The sequence below is a fragment of the Wyeomyia smithii genome, chromosome 1 (genome assembly GCF_029784165.1).
Source record: "Wyeomyia smithii strain HCP4-BCI-WySm-NY-G18 chromosome 1, ASM2978416v1, whole genome shotgun sequence".
NCBI lineage: Eukaryota > Metazoa > Arthropoda > Insecta > Diptera > Culicidae > Wyeomyia > Wyeomyia smithii.
In genome coordinates this window covers 53,411,092-53,434,932 of record NC_073694.1, presented here as the reverse complement: position 1 = coordinate 53,434,932, position 23,841 = coordinate 53,411,092, and the positions used below count along the sequence as shown (strand labels likewise).

General features: G+C 37.3%; 2 protein-coding genes across 3 annotated transcripts in view; both read left to right on the top strand.

Moving 5' to 3' along the window:
- Positions 1–23,841, top strand: part of LOC129718631 (cytosolic carboxypeptidase Nna1) — a 331,733-nt gene that overhangs the window by 81,467 nt on the left and 226,425 nt on the right. The window lies entirely within an intron of this gene.
- The window catches only part of LOC129718633 (transcriptional regulator ovo), a 68,269-nt gene continuing 48,120 nt past the window's right edge, over positions 3,693–23,841 (top strand). The window contains exon 1 of one of the 2 annotated variants that reach the window (XM_055669585.1): positions 3,693–4,666. In XM_055669585.1, the coding sequence (XP_055525560.1) occupies positions 4,465–4,666 (202 nt within the window). In that variant the 5' untranslated portion in view covers positions 3,693–4,464. The remainder of the gene's footprint in view (positions 4,667–23,841) is intronic. The other variant, XM_055669586.1, reaches the window with a different exon arrangement.

Genomic DNA, 23,841 nt, shown 5'->3' with positions numbered 1-23,841 from the left:
AGAGTTTTCGACCGTTTTCTCTTTGTTTCAGCTTGTTTCTTGACATTTTTTTTCACAACATTTATTAGACACGGCACAATACAAGAAGAATGTGTAACGGCGCCAGATAATTCTAGTGTCTTTATTTTTAAGGTATCTTAAAAACTAAATGTGCAGAGCGGGGGCCTAGTGTGGTTGGTAACGTCTCCGCCAACCACGCTCGACGCCTGGGTTCGAATCCCACCGCCGACATAGGTGTCGATGGTTGTGAGGTGGCGTGATCCACTCACAACCAACCCAACTGGTCTAGATTCAATCCTAGCCGACACCGGGAGATTTTCTGAGGCGAAAAAATCTCTGGGATCACGCCTTCCATCGCATGAGGAAGTAAAGCCATTGGCGCCGGTCCGTTAATAAACGGGTCGTGAATTAGGGTCCTGGGTGTGGAGTCGCCTCCCTGGGCGTCGGTGAATACTGGAATATTCCTTAGTTCTTTTTTTTTTTTGCTTTCGGTTTGTGTTACGAATGAATCTACAATTCTAAAAATCTAACAACATTATTCAGGTTGTTTTCAAAGACATTTTAATAATGAGCAGTTATATAAAGATTGTTTATTTTCACTTTTAGTAAATACTCATAATTTCGTACAACAATAAAATTGATTTTTCTTCTGCTACAAACTTCTACAGAATTAAAAGCTGACTTATTGGTTTTATTCATACTGTTTTTAAGTGTATAGAAATTTGTGCCGAAACTAAATTTGTTTGGGTTATTTTTTTATCGTACAAAATGGTACAAATTGCAAAAATTTATTATTTCTCGATTTATTCTGACAACAGCTGCTTTTAAAAATATGGAAACAAAAAAAGGAAAAACATCGTAGTTATGGTGTATGAAAAAGAAGATACGATTTTCACAAACATATATTTTGACTCGCCCAACTATTATTTCTAATTTGAGAGGCTTTCGAAATGGATAGTTTTTTTTTGTTCACGAGTAATGTTCGGAAAGCTTTTGTTTTTATGCAACTGTAAATTATCGTTGTCTTACGTATTTGCTAAAATTCAATAGACATGATAGTAAAACCAATGAATAAGAATATTGAGAATAGGTTATGTTTCTATTTAATTCTACTACAAAAAATCGAATACCCTTTAAAGGGTACCGCTGCAGAAAAATGAACCCCATCTTATAATTTACCTAGAATATCAGGATAATTTGAATTTGAAAGTGGTTACATGCCATGAATTAACCACATAGGTACTTCACTAAATAACTATTGTTTCAGTATTTTAGAATATGAGTCAGAATTCGTGGAACGCATTACTAAAAATCGCGATAGCTCATTTTTTCAAATAAATATCAAAAACTTCGAAGGTTTAACCTGAGAACTTCCTTCTCCAATTTTTATTGAATTTGAGCCACTTTTCATGTTGTTATTGATGTTTGAAATTTTCAATTGTTTTTTAAAATAAATATATCTTTAGACATATTGCATCGAATTTGATGAAATTTTCACAGCTGGTGTATCTTGAGTTGTAGTTTATAAAAATATTTTTTTGAAGTAAATTTTTTTTTTTTCGATAGTAACTACTGAAAACAATATGTTGAAAAATAATGTTCTGGGGCACTGAAAATTTTGAAAAAAAAACACGTTTTTTTGACATAAATTCAAAACGTTGCTGAAAGTTTAGAGATGGTGTTATTTTTCGTTCAAAAGATATGGGCTTTCAAAGATGCGAGAGCGTTTTTTGTGGTACCTTGGCACTGTCTAAATGAAACTAATTAAAGTTATTTTCAATCATCATTGTGTATATTATTATCGTGAAATAATGTAAATATGGGATGTATAATAGTACATGCAACTGCCAATTACAAATTGAGAAAGTTACGTGACAATGTTACTCTCAACAAAAGAATGTTCCGCTGAAAATATTCTGCACGCAATTTTTTGACGTCTATGGAAATGAAAGAGTGAAAATTTCTGGTGTGTTTTATTGTTTTTTCGTTACTGAAACGACTCTCTAGAAACTTTCTTCCGGTATCGTATTCACTCGTTGAGCAAAAGGCAAAATCAATATTTTTAAAGAACTCTGTGGACCACTCATAAAGTTCTCTAGGATTGGTTATCTGCCTTTTGGTTGCTTGTTGCAAAATCGCTCGTGCTGCATTACTTTTAACACTTCCGCCTATGCCATCACTTGCACCTTTGCCATGCGAAGTCGCCTATAAATGCCACTCAGCATTTAGTTCAAAATCGTTTTGGAAGGGAACCAAATTTGCGAATTTTTTTTTATTCTTGTACTGATTGGCAGCCCCATCAGAAAAAAATATTAGTTTTTTCACCTGCTTATTACCATGGCTTTGCGTCAGATATTCGATCATTTTTTTAACTACAACTCAAGATACACCAGCTGTGAAAATTTCATCAAATTTGATGCAATATTTCTAAAGATGTTTATTTTGAAAAACAATTGACAAAAATTTTAAACATCAATAACTACATGAAAACTGGCTCAAATTCAATAAAAATTGGAGAAGGAAATTCTCAGGTGAAACTCTTGAAGTTTTTGATATTATTTTGAAAAAATGAGACATCGCGATTTTTAGTAATCCGTTTCACGAATTCTAACCCACATAGAATAACTCTTTGAGTACAAAAAATAATTATCACATAACGGATTAGAAGATTCATTCAATAGTGTATGTTCTAATAATCATTTTGTATATTGAAATGCGGATATTAATTCTTTTATTATATTACCTTTAATTTACAGCATAGTGTATAATAATTATCAGGTTTCTTAATTTTATTAAATACTTTAATAAATAGACTACTTGTTTTTATGTTGTTTACAGACGCAATAATGTAACAGTTTTCAGTAAGCTCTCAATGTATAGTTGTATAATTGAATACTATAGTTGTATAATTGAATACTAAAAAAATGAGTGAATATAAGTAAAGCGTTTTAAGGGAATAATTATTAGTTTTCTCGAAAATGTTATTGACACACTTAATATAAATGTAGGTAATTATTGTTAAATCGAACACATTCAAAATATTGTAAATCTAATTTCGCACCCACTATCCGTATGACGTCGTCGGCTTCTCCACAAGCAACTTCGGCTGTGCGGCTGCGTGTATGCGTGTTTCTAAGCTCAAAGAAAAAGCTCTCCTACGGTATAAACTCGGTCAGCCGATAGTAGTATGCGCAAGAATGTAGCGATATGCACAGCACAAAACAGCACACATCGGCGCACACCTTCTCAAACTCACCTGTACACGCATTACAGTAAGCAAGAGCCAGACGAATTATGTGCCAGAGCCAGCAGCGGAACAAACCGTAAACTTCTTGTCCGCTTGTTTGGGCACCATCGGCTCAACATCGGCACATCTCCCACACATGCAAATAGCGGCCAGCAGCAACGGGTAAAGAGCAAAGAATAATAATAACAGAACTCGGCCTACTCACACAGAGCGGTCAGAGCAATCGCAGCAGGTATTGGCGTCGGGAAAAACACAGCAGCATTCCATCCCGTTCCGGCAGCTATCGAACTAGGTAAAGTTCTGCAGTCCATCTCACACCCGCGTAGCCTCCTCCGCTGTTCGCTTCTTACCTATCCGACAAAGGCTTGCTGTGCCGGTGTGAGTGTTGCGTTCCGAATCTAGCTGTAATTCTGTTTTTTTTTCGCTTAGCTGCTGGAGCGGTTCCGTAGCAAGCAAGCAAGCAGACTCTCGGAACTTGGGAACTGTGGAACACGGTGTACAGTAAGTAAAAGAACGCCGCCAAGAACGAACGTAGGTCTGCTGAAGTCGTGTGGCAGCGCGTGTGTTACACTTTTCCCCAACAAGTTTTTTTGGTGTGATACCCCCCAGTAGAGTTCAATAGTGACTTCCCCTCGAAAAAACGGAACAGTGCGCTGTCTTCCGGATTGAAAAAGCTTTGTGACCCAAATATCTTGGCTTGTTGCCCAGCAGGAGTGTGCTTCGTGTTGCGCAGTAGGAAAGCTAAGTTTGATTATACTGAGTGTGAAATTGGTTACCGGAAAAAGAAAGGATGTAAAGAGAGAACGCCCATTCCGACTGATTTTCGTTTTTGAATTTGAATGCTCCATACATACTACTCAAAGTGCAATATTTTCTAAGATATAGGATTAAGCTAACAAGTTTGTAAGAATAAGTAAGGATTGTGTCCGCAGTTTGGATCTGCTTGCTCTGTGTGAAAAAGGTGCACGTTATACTCGGAGTTTAGTGTGAAGATGGCCTGTTAAAGTACTAAGCACAGTGAACAGTGGAACCAATTATTTTTCCGATCACGAATGGAATTGAATAATAAGTGTTATGCCCATTGTGAAAAAAGCGCTCTGACAGCAACTGAAAAGTGACAGCATTTAGCACACACAGACGAACGTGTACGCAACGCCGCTCGTTCGCGAAATTGGATTACTTCTATCGGCTGATCCCGAACATCATCAACTACCACAATGCCGAAGCCAAAACGATTGATCAAGGACTGGATTCATCTCGAGCGGCTGCTCGAGCCTATGCCACTGAAGGAACGCTGGCTGTGGCTGCTCGAGTCCCAGGAACACGGTGCCGGCACCGATGGCAGCGGCACGGGGGCCGGTTCCGGCAGTGAACCGCTGTCGCTTGTAGCGCGCGACAAGGAACCGAAGGAAGCGACAGGTGAGCTGCAGACATGTTTATTATAAGTTTTGTCTCTGAGCCGAGTCGAGCTTGAGTTCGGTTGCAAATTTCCGTTAGCAAATCTTCGTCTAATTCATTCTGGTTCATTTGTCGGATTGATGCGCGATGAAGAATTTTTCGCAGACGTTTTTCAACTTCGGTCTGCTTCATTTTGTTCTAAATTTTGAAATGCAATGCAAAATATAAGTAAAAGCGTTGAAATAAAAAAATGCAACATCTTATCAGAATTTGAATTGCAAAGCTATTTTTTGTTGGTCAAACAGAATGCAAGATTTTTTTTCCTCAAAATTCAAGGAAAAATTGCCACTCTACTTTTTTACTATCTAGGTATTTTCGATGCCATTTGTGAATTTATTCATAACCCTGGATCCGAATATGTTAATAGAAAAATCGCATTCATTGAATATGGAGTTGTTTTTTTTTTGTTCATTTTGGAGCAGACAGAGAGCGGAACTGAAAGAGAAGGTTGATTTGCATGGTCATAATCAAGTCATCATCTTCCTCATGATAGCTTCATTCCTCTTTTTTTTTGTTTGGTTATTGCTATTTTGAAAAACTTACCTCATCTTAATTGAAATCCAAAGAATTTCGGAGCAATTATTTTAATATCCTTTAGCATATAAGGGATGGATATGTAAAGTATGCATACCCTTTTGAGAATATTTTCTTAAAAGTTCGTCAAGATTGGGAGACCAGAACCGAAGCTAGAACAATTCACGTGCTTTTATGTGCAATACAGCATTATAGCAGGAATTAAAGAAAGTATATTAAAAAAACTGTCTTTTGTTCTAATTGCTTCTTCTCCCTAATCTATCATGAAATAGATCATGACTAGAATGAACACTAGACGGAATTTTTGTTTTGGGATGTGGTACAGGTTGTTTTGACCACTTTCAGTGTCACTCAATCTATTCTCACGCAATGACGATATTTAAATAGCTCCGCACGAATGCGCTAGGAGAGCTTTCTCACTGTGTGAACGCGTTCTACAATCAAGAAATCTACTTCTGAGTCAGGACGACATGGCGATCGTGTTTAAAAAAACTTTGCAATCGAATTTTCAATTCATATTTTTTGTGTGGTTACTAGTAGTTTTTTTTCAATTTTTTACCAGTAGGAGAAATTTTTGATAATTGTTTCATTAACTAATAAAATTTCATTCTGCTAAAACATCCATCTAGATCACTGGTTACTGTCTTTCACGTTGGAGGAATATTATATAATTTTACAAACTCGTACAAGTGCTAAGTCAACTCCCGATTATCCTTATAAGCTCTGCTTTATTTTGAGTATTAATTTAAATTCTGGCCCAAAACCCTGGAAGCTTGGAAAAAAGACGTTTTTCTTGTGCATTATTCAGATGAAATAATGTCAGATTTTTTATCTATTTCTACCTTTTTGAAAGTTATATTAATTTTGTTTTTGGTAACTTCCGCTACCCTGGTTACTTTTTGTTGTGAAATTAAATATAATACAGGCAGAAGTATAAAAATTTCAATTTCTGAATTCGTCTTGGCCACTCAAGAAAGTTATTCTCCAGTTTCTCCAGCTAGGAACGATAAATTTTTAACAAAAAAAAAAATCAGAAAATTTAGAAAAGATTTTCGAAGACCGGGTAATTCACCCTCTCTTACAATTTTTCGACCCATTTTACATTACTAGAGTAAAACCTGTTTTTATGCAATTTTTGGTTGATTTTATATGAAACAATCATATCCGACTTGCGGAAACATTTTTGAATAGCTACTAGTGCATTTTTTAATGATTTTTCATGCGAATTTACCTTTTGTGTAAGTCTAATAAGCAGTTGATTACTTAAATTTGAAGTCCCGTGGAGAAAGACACTAGAGTCGCTCTATATGCGAAAAAAATTGACGTATTTTTTCTGGTTTTTCGAAACACCTCGTCACTTCTAGCGTTGCTGCAAAACGAAGCTAAGACTTCGGTAAAAGTTTGGGAATTTTAATTTATGACTAGAAAAGATAAATGTTGAGCAACTTTGGCAAATTTATTCTCGGTTCTCGACGATTTCGTGCTATCAAGATAAAAAATTTTAAATAGCTTTCACAAGTTTGAAAGTTAATAATCGACATTTACAAGTTTCCGTTATTGTATTTGTTTGCATTCTTCATAAATTTTGTTCATCACAAGTGCAAATTTTTTGAATTAAAAGTCTACCCAAAATTTAAAAACAAAATTTTATAACTTGGTATTTCTATGATTGAACTAGCTTGAAAATGCTCAGTTGATTACCTAAAACTGAAGTCTCGTGAGGAAAGACACCATAAAATACATCGGTACTAGAGTCGCTTTCACTTCCTTAAACGCGTTCTATAATCAAGAATTTAAAGTTAAATCGACAGGACCGTGGAGCAAAAATCTTTTTTTTTTTCACTATTGGCGATCAAATCGATTCCTTGCCAGATTATGAATACTTTACATGTTGTTACAATTTATAGGGCTAGAAACATAAATAGTGGTTTTACTAAATAATAAATACAATTTCATTTAATCTAAAAATTTATCTAGATCCTGTAAATGTTCTCATAAGTTACTTACTTTCACACTGGAAGAATATCTTATAACTTTACGGTTAAAAATTCGTAGAATCGCGCATTTCATTCATCACAAGTGTAAATTTATTGAAAAAATAAATTTACCCAGCTGGAATTTTCAATGGAATATATAATTGAACCTATTTTGAATGAATTCTATGCTCAATTGATTATCTAAAACTGAAGTCCCGTGAGAAAAACACACCACAAAATATACTAGGGTCGCTTTTCTTGCGAAAGAAGATATTTCGTCTAGAAAATGACACGCCAGTGTTCAGTTTAGTCTCTAGTGATTTCAACGGCTGTGTAGGACTGATGTTGAAAATGATGAAATAAAAAAAATAACGCACTGTTTTGAGCTAACGATTTTGCAAAATTATTGCACAAATTAATATTAAGATTAGGAACAGGATGGAATTCAGTGCGTAGTCAAAAATTTCACAAGAAAAACTTATGTTCATTTGACATGTTCACTTAAAAAATAAAAATAAGACGTTTTATTGTTGCCAAAACACAAAAGAAAAAGAGATCTATTTCAAACCGTTTCTGTTCATATTTGATTTTGTTCTGGTCTTAAGAAAATTACGAATTTCTAACAGTGTTGAGAAGTCACCATTTTGGAATTGGTCACACAAATATTTATTGTAAATTGTAAATAAGATAATGTTATTCTGGCGTTAAATTGATGCATGAATTTGAAAGCATTTAAAACGCAAGTTTTTGTCTGAAATTTATTGATGAATGATCATTACGGTGTTAACATATCGATACATAACGAATGCAAAAAGTCAGTTTGTTTTCGAAAACGAGAACAGATTCGCACTATTCGATAAAGAAGAGGGCAATGTCACTAGAAGCGAGGAGTCAATTTGACACAGACTTTCTTTCTAGGGTTAAGCTACTAACAAATTCCCCTTGAAAAAGTACGAAATTCTTCTACTATGTGATGCTAGAGTGCACGCAATCCTTCGTATTTTGACCTTGGTTTATCTATACTCCGGATCCATTCTACTGGAAAAGTATGGTCATCAGCAAAGTTTTCCACATGACCTTCTGGACGAGTTCCCTGAAGAGCGCAGCTTGTAAAGTAGTTGAGTTCCCGAGATCAATTTTCGCATGCAAAACACTCATTACATTGCAAACGAGCGTCAGATTGACGATACTAAAATAATGCTCTAATCTAATTATTTTTTACTCAAATGGCATACATTCGAACCACTTAGAACCACTTCATGAAAGAGTATCTAAGAAACTGAAAAGTTGAATAACTCCGAGTAGATTAACGTTAGGGCATATGCGTAGAAGATATTTTTAATTAAATGTGGTTCTCTATTAGTCCCTGAAATAATCCTAACAAATAACCAATCGCTCTGTATAAATCTGCCCATAATAGGAGATGCTAAACTTTTCGGGGTGCCACAATATTCAAACTGGGTCTTGCAACACTCAGTGAAGCGATTCCTTATGGCGGATAGTGTGTGTATTATAAAAAAAATACGCGAAATTGGCATGAAAAAGTCACAACATCAATAGTTCTTTAAATATATTCTCGATTTATTATATGTTGCCTTGAACATCGATTAGTTAAGTTGAGTTAATGAACAGTTGAGAATATGCATGTTGAACATGAAAAATTTCTCTTCAATAACCCGCATTAAAAAAATCTGTTTCAAATGTCACGCGAACGAATTTTTTTTACTTGCTACTTCTTTCGTGCACTTTTATGCTTCCTGTAGGAATGCATTTTGACGTAGAACTACGTCCTTCTTTAGCAGGGTGGCATACCAAAAAAATCGAGAACGGAATGAAACGGCAGAATGGAATATTTCAAATGCCTGAAAATTGATTACAGTTGACAAGATTACTGTCATAGTGATGAATAAAGAACAAATTACTCTATGTATGGGATCATTTTTTGAAACGTTTTTCATAGTAAAGTGGTTCAAGTGCGTTGGGGGTATTTTCGGCTGAGCGGTCTCAAAGAAATAGAGCTTCTTATTCTATATTATCCGACGATTCGTTACTGATTAGTGACATCTTCAGGGGAAACTGTGAAAATTTATTAACGGTAAGCAGCTTTGAAAGTTTTAAAATGGTTAAATAACAGATATGGTCTAGCTCATTGTCGGTGACTATTAAATATCTTGTTTGTTTTTCGTCGGTGACATACATATATCTTGTTCGTTTTTCGTTAAGGTAATTTTTTAACCGTTACTGTGAATTTTGGCGCCCTTAGTCACAGGTATGTATTGGAACTGAAATTGAAAAATAGATCATAGCTTTCTACTCGTTTTAATGGATTTTGACGCCCTGAGCCAACTCGGAAGTGCGTAAAGTCTTCAGAGGCTTAAGGTGAAACGGGACGTGGTCGCGATCAACTCGAATGTTGTAATCTAATTTTTTCTTGATTTATGAAGACTACGTACATGAAACTTTGATCAATTGTTTTCACAACTGTTGCATGCCTGAAGTAGCAATTTGAGTGCTGTTTATTGGAAGCCGATTTTTTTACGATTAAAATACAGAAGTAAAAAGAACTCTATCCTCAAAATTGTATAGGAAAAGGCCACAATCCCGTTTCACCTTAAATGAAGTTTTCCAGTAAGCAAGACTAGAAGCAACGAACTCGGCGAGCAATCTGTGGTTTTTTTTTTAAATTCACAGGAACGGTTTTAAAACTGAAATCTTTAATTTTTTCCAGTATAAGCTTTAGGACAAGAGTTTAGTAAAAAAGAGTCCAAAAATAATTATAACTGAAATTGATATTATTAATCAATTTGATGTGGAGATCAATTGGTTAACCCCAATCGAGTGTAATCCTAAACTTATTCAATGGAATACATTGCGGAAATTATTCTCCACGTAACATTGATAATATGCATCAAAGTTTCAACTCATCACAGGAAAATTAAAGAAAACCGATTTATTTCAATTCGTATTTTAGTGTTTTATTTTAAGTGATTTATTACACGACGCTGCTGTAATTGTGTGATACGTGTTGAAATAATAGCTCCACGTATCAAAAGAGATTGGATGTTTTTGACGAGCATCGGCTAAACATTTTTAGAAACAATCGGCTAAACATTTTTAGAAACTTAAGTTTTAGCTCATTAAGTGAAAAAGAAAGGTTTAATTAAATTAAATGATCCTATTATTTATTGCCCGCAATATCAATCAGCGATCCCTCAAAGTATCGATACTTTTTTCGCGATAATATCGGAATATCTGCACCCGCTTTCAGAACCAGTATCGATTCCAAGTATCGAAGCTTAATGATATCGCAACGTTCCTAATCTTCAGTGCAGATCAAGAATTAGTTTGATTTGCAACCCTGAAGTCTACTAACGTCACCTATAGTTGTGGATAGGATGATATTTTTGATAGAAACGGAAGGAAGCAGTGTACGAAACGAAGATCTCACACTGCCCCGTTCTGTATCTAAAGAAGGTTTACAATAATGTATATTTAGTTTTAAGGGATGTGTGACTTCCTAGACTGCTCAGATATATCCAATTGTATATAACAACAAGTAGATTTTTTCAACCTGGAAGACCAAACGTTTGATTCCAGTTGGTTCAGTAATCGATATTTTAACATTTCAGTATATTATTTGTTAGGTCACTGTCAATAACAGGTCACAGGTCAATCTATCTAAATTCAAAATAACTGCCTTTTCTATTACCCTATTTTACCTCTAACGCAGGAATAACTATTAAATTTACTCCAATTTTTTACTTTACTTTTCCTTATTCTAACAAAAAAATTTCGTCTCCACTATGCATTTCCGGTTGCAATTTTGTTAAATGTGGACTCGGCATCCAAGAGGGCAATAAAGGACCCTCTAGTGCCCAGTTAGTTTTTGAATGGACTTCGAAAAAAATCACTATGAATCGTTATCAACATTTTTTAAGTATTCATTGAAGCTTTGTAAAGGTCTAACTGAAGCCCGTCTAAAGACGGCACTGGGCACTAGAGGGTTAAGATAGCAACCGTATTTTGATGTCTGTGCTTGGAATGTTATGAATCTAAAGCAGGATTTTATCTCAACCATTTTGGGAAATTTTCATCTCTTTTTGAATTGTTTTAAATTTTCTGATTCTCCTAAAGATTGATGAAGATAGTGATTTCTGTGTGTTACTGCTGGTATCAAATAAACTTGGACTCCAACGTCACTGGCGAGACCAAAAAAAAACTCAAACCATGTCAAACATTTTTTATTCCAAATCCCCAAAGGATAAACCATCCGGTGAACATCACCCCGAAGCCGAAGTCAGCACGTGATATTTTTCAGCCCCCCGGCTGCTAGACCACAGCCGGCTCCCAATATATTCCAGAAGTGGGAGTGCTGAGAAATTCATATTAATCCCGTGCTAAACCCCAATTTATTCCTGGCTCGCGTGGGTCACGTTGTTGGGGTGGAACGCGAAATTGCAAATTGCAGCAGAAAATATGCAGCACCAAGTGGTGGGAGATGCTCTCACGTGATGCATTTGATTTTCCGGTCACACTTTGGTATGAACTCTGTGCTTTGGGAAGCTATTGAACTTGAAGCTAGAAAAAAATTCAAGTTAAACTCGAAAGCTACAAGCGCAGTCATTCGAGCAGTTTTCAACTTCGTTCTCGCTCAGATTTGCAAACTCATTTCAAATGCATTTGGAGCATCTGATCGTACAGTGGCAGAAGGAAGGTCGAGAGTTTTCCACCTTAAAACAACCGGTTGGTCAGCTGCGGGTCGAGAAGGGTGTGTGTAGCGCGCGCGCTAGCAGAGGAAGCTGAGTTATTTTAATTATTCATATGCTTGCTTATTTGTTTGCTTCAAATGGATCCGCTATATACTGGCTGCTGCTGCTTCGTCGTATGTGTCGCACTGAGGTGCGATGCTAAACAGGAGAACAGTTAGAGGTGCAAGCGCATCGTATCGTATCTTGGATCTCTACTGCTCGTGACGAAATCGGTGCGAACTTAACACGTGGTTCGTCGACCTCGGCTCTACGGGAAGGACAGCAATTTTTTGCTCTGCTTCTTCCAGATGATTTTAGCAAGTCCAATGTGCAGTTTGAATTTTCAATATCGTCTTCTTCAACCCATCAAAATAAAATTACAAACATTCGGCTAGTTTGTACAGTTGATAGTTCTCTAGCAAAAAATGCAACAAGCAGCGAAAACTATCACGCCGCTGTACGGCATCATTTTCATTGCAAATTTTCGGATGTTTACAAAGTGAGCATTTCACGCAACCGGCCGCTTCGTCGGTCGAGGCAAACTAGATTATGCGCATAGCTTACTTGTCGCTGATAGTCTTCCTATAAGCGAAAAAAAATCGAGCAGTTTACGAGCACTTTTCGAGCAGTTTGAAAAAGTGTCAAAAAGATGCACCGGATTCATAAGAAGCCGCACTACCGCTTGGTAAGCGTATTTTTTCGGGGGCAGCCTTGAAAATCGACCCCACCGGTAGTTGAACTCGCTCGCAGTTGGCTGGAGTTCGACTGACGCACGGGTGCGCACCCGTCAGCGGAAAATATGCACGGTGTGTTTGTTGGTGGTGCGGTGATTCTCCTGGATGGGTCCCGAACTGAAACGATTTCGTCTGTGTGATTTTTCACATCGTGATGCGATAATAATTCAGCACCTGGACGCGCCGCTGCATCGCGTTTCGTCGCTGGAGAAACAACGCTGAACACTTGGTGGGTACCGTTACCATTTTTATCGCATCACTCATGCTTGCTCGAAGAAACGCAAACATTGTCACGAAGGTAACCCTCCGTGCTTCTCGGGATTGTTTGTGTGTTTGTGTTCAAGTTTTGTCATTAGCATCTTTCGCCTTACTATAATAGTTGCAAGCCGCGGCGACGACGACGACGACGTTCATGGCTCTCACCTTGGCAGTCACACCAACTCGAGTTGTTGTTGTTTTATTTCGCTACATTTTCGCGATCATGGAATTCAACTCCACGAACGCCTCGATAGGACGCGCGGTTTTGCATACCAACTGAACCTGAGACCGCGACGCGCGCAGCAGGTGAATTCGGCGACGAGGTTACCACCCCAACGGGGTGACGGCTGCCGCTGAGCAATCGATGGTGAGGTCTTCCAAAAGTACAAAAGTACAGGCGGTTTCAAGTTTCGAGTTTCGAACTAGAGCGGCTCGAGTTTCGTCTGAGGAGTCTCCAATGGCCCACGTTTTTTTTTTTTCATGACGTCAGCTGCCTTTCACGCTGCGGTTTAGCCGTGATCTTCGCCTTCATTTGACCAAATATTCAACTGACATTGACTCCTAGCCTGTCCTCGATTCCATGCGGGAGTGCTCGAGTATCTCTGTTGTGGCACCGATTGAGGTGTGTGGGCGGCTTAATCTATAGAATGTCCAAACTTGACCCAGATACTCCGCAAGCTGCGCGAACCGGTATTTCGCGTTCTTGCGCCGCCGTTAGCGTGCGAAGGATATCGACATTAGGCAGTCGCTTAACGAACTGATGACTGATCGTGGATAGAGATCCGATTTGTGAAGGGACCAGCGGAGATAAACGCAAAAAAAAAATGGTTTCATTATCACGCCACAGTCAAGTGTTGCGCGCTGCTTTTAACGACGGCCCATATAAGCGCCGGCAGCGGTTGCCATCAACGACATGTCGTCAACCCTGACCTAAAAGCTTTTATTTACGCTATGAGTGATTATTTCGCGTTCTGCCTTACCCTGCCTTACTGTACAGCGCGCAGCGCTTAGCGGTCGGTCGACTCACACTACTCTTATGGCGGCGGCGGTTGAGGTACACGATGTTTCCAGCGTCGTCCGTATCGTCACCGATAGGCCGCGACAGATTGCCGATGGTCAAAACGGGTGGCTAATAACGGCTTGCTAAAAACGACCACAACCGCAGCCGGTTTGGCCTCCGAGAGAACCTGATTGCGGTACGAGGGGCCTTTCAAAATCCGTAACCCATCGCCACCAGAAACAAAAAAGCTTTAGTAGAGTAACACCCCCCGACTAGTGGAACCCCATACACTACTAACTGTTCTGAGTTCCCATCGAACCTCGAAACTGTGTGACTTCTAGCATTAATCAACACACAGCAACTTGTTCGTGACTGTCACGATCGGAAAATAATTCTGCCGCCCCTGTCCGCATCTTTCTCGCTCTGCCGTGAGCCTCAGCGGCAGCACCGCTGCTGGAAAAGGAAAATGTATGCCAAGACCAAGGCTGCTCCTATGACGGACGGCGGAAAGAACGAGGCACGAGAGCTCGCACCCGCGCGAAATCTCCGTCATTGCACTCTCCACCAGCCAGCCCAATGATCGATCGGGGCTCGATCGCGCAGAGTTACCTGCCCGGGGGTGGGCGGGGATGCTCGAAACAAAGATCAAGGGTACAGCAGCCGTCGATTGTTGTCGCTCTCGCTCCGCTCTAAGGTGAGCCAGTAAGTGGTTTGATTGCTTTGTGCCGGTGCAGGAACCGTCGCGGAGCTCGCGACTTCGCAATTAACCTTTGACGGTCAGCCGGATTTTCACTCGCCGGTGGAGGACGTTTCCGCCATCAGAGTGCGCTGAATTGGGGGGGAAATTTTTTCGAAAGTCCTCCACCGGAGAAAGGCAAGGACCGTCCGGTTTCCCGGTCTTGCGCGTTTCCGCGACCGTCGTTGAAAGTTGGCTCGTAGAAATGTGTGCCACGACTGGTTGAAGGTTGCCGCACAAACCAATTCCTTTCAGACCTAGCCCCGGATTGAACCTCCAGCTAGAAAACTTTTTAATAGCTTTACAACGACCCCTACGCTTATGTTTTACGATTACTGCAAATAATGAATTAATGGCCCATTGGCTATAAAACCTTTTCACCCCGTTCCTGTTCGGTTGCTTTGCCTAACGATGGAGATTCCCAACCAGATAGAACATCCGCTCGAAGCGGAAAACGAAAAAAACACGCTCTTCTATTTTCTTCGGTTGGCCGGGAATAAAAAAAGAAGAACGAAGAAAAAGGTTCTATTCCGTTGTTCTTCTCTTTGTTGTTCCTCCGCTTGAACGGGTGTTGCGCTATTTTTCATCCTCTCAAACATGGACCCAAGGCTAAGATGGTCAATAGATTCTAGAAAAAAAATCAGTTTCGTAGATTTTATTCACGGGTTCGAGTTAAATGATACGTGATTTCATGAATCCAGTTCACCGAAAAAATTCGTTGGATTCTTTTCAAAGTTTGTTAGCGTGTTACCGTGCACGGATTTACTTCGATGGTATTAACCACTCTTTGGCTCTTCACCCTAGTTTTCCACCACAAAAATATTGTGCGACAGTAGAAGACCGAGTCAAACCTGATATACAAAAAAAAATAGATTGAAATCTTGATTGATTGAAAAGCTACAATTTTTGACAATTTTTAACTTGAAAAAATGTTAAAACCTTTTTTGGCCCATTTTCAAGACTATTTAAAGCCGGCTTACAGTTAAGTATTTTTGGCTCTGTATGATAAATCTTTTTATTTTAATTTATCTGATTGCTGATTGCGTGATAGTCAACATGTTCGAAATGTTCCTTACAAATATAGGAAGCTCAAGACGGCATTTTTGCTGCATTTTCCAGCGAGGCTTTTTTTGAAAAAATGATTTTTCTTTCGGGACGTCAGTATCAAGTACCTTGCAAGGCAAAATTCAATTGGAGGTTATAGCTACATGTAGTAGATAAAAACAGCCAAAAAGTTTGATTTAAAAGGTAAAGTTTCTCTTGAGTAATTCCATGTCAAAGGTTTCTTCTCGTTGTAATGAGTTTTTATGTTCGAATCAAGTTATCTAATGCACAAGGTTTGTCTCGCGGCGGCAGTGTGTCTAGAAATCCCGATCCACAACATTTTCCTTCCTGAAAACATTGTCATGTTTGTGTTCACGGATACTCAGGGGTTTCTTAGATATTCCGTTACTCAGCTCACTTGAACACCTTTTGGTATAGATTCTGGACTTTTATGAATTGAAAATTTCCATTTTTTTTTATTATGAATGAAGTAGTCGTGATTAGGGATGTAACGGATATCCGCATCCGCAAATGCGGAACATCCGCATGAAAACTGACATCCGCATTCGCATCTCGCATCCGCATCGGCATCATACCATCATAAAAAATATCGCTTCATAAAAATTTATAGAAAAATTTTCCTTGGTGTATCTACTGCTCGCTTGAATAACTTTTACACTGGAAAGGGACATGATCATGTGAAATAAGCAAAATGAAACACAAGGGATAACAAGGGAATTTCCGAAGTTCAAATGCACGGGCTCAGTTAATATTATATACCTTTGCCAGGAACTTGTAATACGAAAGTCCCTGTATGCATACGTGCGGAGAAAATAATGACCGCCCAGAACCAAGCCTATTACTGGATTGGTTTTATTAAATAAATTCTACTCAATCCTAACCTGCTGAAAAACTGGAGAGAAATAATTAGCTTTTCCAATTCTTTTTCCTGTTTTTATCTAGCCTTTAAATTTTTGTCTTTGTCTCTAATGTAAAACTTTTTAGCTACTCTTGTTTTTGCTACCTCCTTATTTCGCTGTCGTCATGGGAATCAAGGTGTCTAGTATCAGCACTTTATTCGAGCATAGTAGGGAAAATATAATATTTTGCACTGTGTATCGACTCTGTCTATAAGAATAGAACTTTGTGACTATATCAGGGTCTAGAAAAAATCTGCTGCTCGAATAAGCTGAAATTTTGCATGCGAATTTTTTCGAGACGACGGAATTTTTGAGACCTATCGCTGAACGTAATTCGATAAATCGATTTCCTTTGCACCCTACTGTTTATGTCATGCGGTAAAGAATAATTCGAATATTGTTCTTTAATTGATCATTGACTGAACTACGCAACGATTTGTTCGAACATCACGTGCGGTGCTCCGTGCACGGTAAGCGGTATCGTTAATAATAGCAGGAAAACACTATATTTTTACGCTATTCTCAACGTAAACCATATTGAGAATGAGTGAAGCTTCAAAGTGACTGACGTGGTTGTGCCAAACTACTGTTTTTCTGATCCCATTTTGCTATATGATAATCATTGACTTAAGTTACTCGCTCTCAACCTAACTCTCTCTTCAAAATTCTCAAAATTCACATTTCTCTTAGTAATGAGACGAAACCAACTCAAGCAAAAATCAAGATCAATGAGAAATCAGCCAGCAGAGTTGCACTCGCATCGAATTTGTCACAAACGTATTGTCTTGTTTACTCAATCTATTGACCAACTTTACTGCGTATAAAATATGTATTTATTACGCTTGATCAGAAAATTACAATAGTAATTCTGGGTAGATTTCTTTTTATCGAAATCTAGAATATACTGAATCTAGATGAACATTTCAAAAGGTCCTATCTGCTTTCATCGTTTTTCCGGAGGGTCTTTTCATTTTGGTAATGGTTCAGCTCTAGTGACTCTCCCAAGCGTGGTTTTCGTTCAGAAGGCAAGCATGATCCCTCCGCTATTTACTTGTATAAAAAACGCGTCATAAAAGGTGTTTAATGAGTTGTGGTGATTTAATGAAAGTGATCGATCAAAAAATCGATCAATGCAGATAGGACTCTTGAAATGTTTCTCTAGGAATGTCTAATAACAAAATAGTTTTTTGTACGTGTTATGGTGAAAAAGGTATTTTTTGGCGAAATTAAACGAACACGTGAATAAAACCGGAGAGGACGGGGGTTTGACCAAAAAACCACGGAAGGTAGTGGTATAACAAATAATCAAAATATGACCACGTAGGTTAAAAACGACTTGATTTCTTTTTTATGAACTTTTGGTCATTATTTAGTCATTTTTTCTCCCGATTATTGGTCATTATTTGGTCGCTTTTTCATCTACTCAGTTACTAAAATCACTATTTCTGGCATCGTTGACCGTCATCACCCCTGGTATACATTTATGTATTAGAAATGTTTATTTTTTTAACAAAATATGAAATATTGTAATATGAAGCCTTAGGATGAATTATTCATCTCTTTAAGGGCCTAATGTTGGAGTAAATGTAACTTTCAGATGATTCGGCAGTTCATGTAACTTCTTTCAGAGTATAATAAAAACCGATGAGGTACCTGAAACTTTCTCTTGGACGTTATTGCGGTCTGATTAGTACTTTTTACGTAACATTTTCTTTTTTTCACTTTTGTTCACATTCTTTGTAGAGTTAAAAAAAATCATTATTCATGTTCGCGTGATCACCAATGTTTAAAATCCCTGAGATGAAAATAGCATATTTTTTACAAAAATTTTCGACTAAAAGAAAAGAGAACTTTTTTGGCGAGACTTTAGTTCAAAATAAGTTTGAATGGTTAAATTGATTTATACGTACTTTATAAGTTACGTTCTGCAATTTTGGCCCCTATTGATACTCAAGTAAAAACAAATAACATTTGCTTACCAGACCCCGCACAATAGAACCAGGACCCAAGGACTACGAGCCTCTGTCCCAACTCACGACATCGTGGCTCAGCAGTACGAATCCATACATGCCATTCGACGATTATCAGACGACCATTGAACAACAAAACACAGATTGGAAATTCCATGCTAGTTTTAAGTTAGACTTAATTTCAGCTCGTAGTCGGCAGCGAGGATAAAAAATTTGCTTTAGTTTTTAAGTCATCAGATATAATTGGCGCCGTTAAACATTAAATTGTATTTGTGCCGTGTCAAATAAGTGTTATGTGAAGAAAAAAAAAATAACATTTGCTCAGCTTGGATCAGTTTTCATTTGATTTCGAAAACCTGCTACTCTTTTTCATTCGCTAAATCAAAAATTAAGTAAAATATTTTATAATTGTTGCAGAGCAGTTTCAAAAAAGTAGAACGAATTGTTTTATATTATCCGACGTTTCATCACTGATCAGTGATGTCTTCAGGGAATCAGTGCTCAGCCTAAAATAGTTCACTCACTGTAGTATGAAAAACGTTAGGAATCCGTAAAAAACTATTGATAGTTTTCGGTTTTTGGTAGTCTGTGGGAAGAGAAAGTTATTGCCCGCAAAGATGCCTGTATGTGAAGTGATGATTTGACGAGGCGAGTCGAATCTACCGTGGGTGCAACCGTTTCCTATACAAAATGTACGTGAGACGAAAAGAGGATGATATCCGGTGAAACCCGAAACGTTTTTGTAGCTTTATCAATTCAAAACGTAAAGCAAATGGTCTTCCAACCCTTGCGAATTTACATCATTTTGTATCGCCGCAATGGACGGTGGAGCTCGGGTTGACGCTTGACACAGATTAGGGCCGCGTTTGACACCGGCTACACCGTCTAATAGAATTAAAAATTGGCTTCAATTTTACTTGAGCAAAAGACAACATTATGTAAGAGTCGGATCAACGGTATCTGACAGTTTTATCCCGTTCTCTGACGTACCTCAAGGAAGCATTTGGGTCCACTGCTGTTTGTACTATTTTTCAAAAAAAAAATACCATTTTGGGAAGGTATTGATGATTACCAATATTTTCAGAGCCAAAACGGTATGTTTGATCGGTATAATGTCTTCGGCAAAGTTGTAGATAATAATTCTGTCTTCCTAAAAAAAAATAGACACTAAAAAAATTTTTTGTTTTTGAAAAAATGGTAAAAGAAAAATTAGAAATAATTATCTAAAATGCTCATTTTCTCAAAATTTGATTTTTTTTATAAAAACTACAAAAGATTTCCTATGCATTCGGAACTATCCGATCCTGAAGAAATCAGGAAAAAAATATAAAATTTTTTTTTTCACGTTTTTACATCCAAAACGGTTCGTTAACTGGTCGATGAAAAAGTTTTAGATAACGAACATCAGGGAGCCAAAAATGGTTTAAAATCAACGTTAAAACTTCGTGCGAATTTGAAAATAAACAAAAAAAAATTACGCTGGCATGCTGTATTAAGAATCATGAAATAAAATATATTTTATATCTTCCTGTTAAATTATTATCAATAAAAGATCGGTAAAACTCAAAGGTTTTTATTTAGTTTTATCCATGATGTTTAGGTTAGGATGTCTGTTTTTTTCCAAAGTTGTCCGGATATTTTTTAGGGTTCTTGCAACTCATTTAGCAGAATGTTAGCAGACATATTCCACTTATTATCGCTTCATCATTACGTGAATGCCACATGTCAGCAATGTTTCTACATGAAATATGTAAGGAATTAAGACGAAAATGCCACTTTTTCTGCAGTTGTCAGCCGAAAATGTATTATTAGAAAAAAAACACTTTTCTTTCAAGACTTCAGTAGCATGTAAGTGGGATTGATCATAAATGGTTGGCAGAGATTGGAGCCGTCAAGAGCGGCTCAACAATGACAAAAAAAAACGTGTTTCAAAAGCTTGAAACTCGTTTGCAAAGTTGAAAACAGTGTTAAAATATGTATCCAAATTATTTCAAAATATGACAGAATTGATTGAACCTCTAGGAAGTATATCATTGTGAAAGCAATACGGCTCAAATTTGACAATACCGAGTGTACTTTACGAACTAATTTCATTTTTTGTCATATTGACTTACATTTTAAGTTTAGTAAAGCGGGCAATGTATGTAGTTTCGCGGGAATGCGAAGATGAACGGGAATAGAAGGTGTGACTAGAATTAGATAAAATTTCCCCTCGTCCAGACGGGACTAGTCACACCTTCTATTCCCGTTCATCTTCGCATTCCCGCGAAACTACATACATTGCCCGCTTTACTAAACTTAAAATACCAAGTGTGTTTTGTCGAAATATTTTTTCTGAAAATTTTGAACAAAATAGGATTATCTTTTACTTCTACGCTATTATATCAAGAATCGATGATAATACATTTTATCTTCTTGGAAGAAAATTGCCATGAAACATAGGTAAAGTTTGAAGGTTTTGAGGCTCATTTCAAGATGGCTTGACAAAGTTTTTTTTTTTAATTCTTTTAGCACCAATATTATAAGTGGTTAATTTGTGGTTTCAAAATCCAATTTGTGGTAATTTGTGGTTGAGTAATTTCTGAGAAATTTTCAGAAAACTGAGTCAAGCCATCTCTGAAAATGATTTCGCTTCAAATGAATCGGACAACGATGATATATACATCAATCGAAAGCTCTTAATTTGTGGTTCGCGAAAATGTAGTTTTTGTAGGCATACTTCATAATAAAATAATTGAAAAACTATTATTTAAATTTTTGAACATTGTGTAGCGATGAGTATGGTGAAACTAGAGATACCCAGAGGGAGAGATATGCGGTGAGCCAAACGATCCGTCAAAATTGGAGCCAAATGAACAAGAAAGGTAACACCATATTGAGTGGTATTGCAATCAGGTACAAAAAAGAACGTGTTCATTTCTATACGATTTTTTGTTCTATTGCCAATGAATGAGTGATTTTTACCCGGAGTTCAACAAACCTTGTGTATAGGTAACAAAATAAGTGAAGGTGTATAAAATTAAACATAAGCATAAAATATATCACCTTAACAGTTTTTGCGAAGCACTTCACTATTCTTAAGGACTTTCACCGTCACCACCGATTATACAAGTCGAATGTTAGTCAACATTGCGCTTTGAGAATAGATCTGGCACCTCTGACATATGAAACCCAGTTGCCGAATTGGCGATTTTTTTCACCGCGAATCTCTTCCTCTGAGTATTTCTAGGTGAAACAGTATGTAAACAGCAGGGATACTATATGTGCAGATTTGCTGCGAAATGCAAATGTTGATCAATTAGCAGATATTTGTAGTTGACAAGCCTCCGTGTGTTTTACGTAAATTTCCTCAAAATAAGTGAAGTTATACGTAGACATGCGAGCGTAATTTCCGGAAATGTAGTTTTGCCGTTTACCGATTGTTTGAAAAAAAACCTAAATTAATACACCTAGAGGTGTGATCTGGTCTTTCTCATACAAAATCTATTATATGTTAAAATGTATTAGCACATACGTTTTTATTCTTGGAATAAATTACAGCCTGATAATAATAAAGAACAATTTTTTGTTTCGATAAATATAATAATATTTTGGTCCCCAACTACGCAACTGTATTCGACTGTTGGGTATTTTAGAAACCGGAATGATGCCTGAAGACCGGGAATGGGCCTTAGAACTATAGGGAACGGTTGAAACGCATGGTAAATGCCCAAAGGTGTGAGTCCAGTTCATTTTCTCGTCTCAGGAATATGCTACTACAACTACCCCCTGAATAATAAAACCAAAAAGCTTTCAACGGCAGCGACAACTGTATGTCGTATACAGTAAGGTCGCTTTTTACGCGGTTTTTTTTTACGCGGGTTGCCTTCCTCCATTACTCAAAAACGGTACAAGATATCGACCTCATTTCAATCACCTTTTCCGTTTTAGGCCACGAGTAAACATATATCAGTTTTTAAAAAAAATCACAATTTTTGGTGTGAATACTCAAAATTTAAAATATTGAATTTTGGTCTCCAGATTGGCCACTATCATATTCAAACGAGGTTTTAACGTTTTAGGACGGTTTTCTTTGTTATATTGGCAACTCAAAAAAGTCGTTTTTTACGCGGGCCCATACAAATTTGGAACGCATCCCCCGCGTAAAAAACGACCTTAGTGTGTATGAACGACTGTCGATATGTTCTAGATAACCCACTAGCACTAACATCGGCAGGTGCCAGTACTATGCTCATCCAACGCCGCGTACGGTCGGTGTTGACAACAAGAGGTAAACAATGTTCAAAAATTTAAATAATAGTTTTTTAATTATTTTAATATGAAGTATGCCTACAAAATTAAGATTAAGAGCTTTCGATTGATGTATATATCATCGTTGTCCGATTCATTTTAAGCGAAATCATTTTCAGAGATGGCTTGACTCAGTTTTCTGAAAATTTCTCAGAAATTACTCAACCACAAATTACCACAAATTGGATTTCGAAACCACCAATTAACCACTTATAATATTGGTGCTAAAAGAATTTAAAAAAAAACTGAGCGGTTTTGAGTTCACATTACAAATCCATGATATACCATTCATCTAAAACTAGAACCCAAATGCTTTCAGATCAACTTTTTACTTAATCCTAACTCACGATTAGGTGATAATCACCATTTCAGTTACCTTTCATGTCACGGCGAAAACAATATTTTTCTGAAGAAGAAAAATCTTTTCTTCTGAGATTTCAGTATGTATCATGTGAGTGTTAATGAAGTTCGTAAAAAAACTACACTTCCTTAGCAGCAATTTTACATGCCAAAAGTGGCCTGAAATAGTCATTAAAATAGCTTATGCTGTTAAGTTTGCAAAACTAAATTTTAGAGATACACTTCTACTTGATTATTTCAATCTATCTTTAGAAAGTGATTGATTACAAGTGAATTAAAACTTTGGACCTGACCGCTCTATAATATTTTTTTAATTTTATATACCCTGTTTAATGGTAACACCAACCCCTCCGATTTGCTTGAACCCTAGTCATCGTGACAACCTGAATTTTTTATTGACAGGAAATTTTTTCCCAATTCAAACACAAACAAACTGCGAATCCAATTTCACTTCAACGCTGGGACGGTAAAGACAAACATCCTCCGGAGTGGAGACCAAGACTTGATGAAAAAAAAACCGGCAATCCCAACCTGCGACACTCATCTCTTCGTTGGTTGATTCTTCA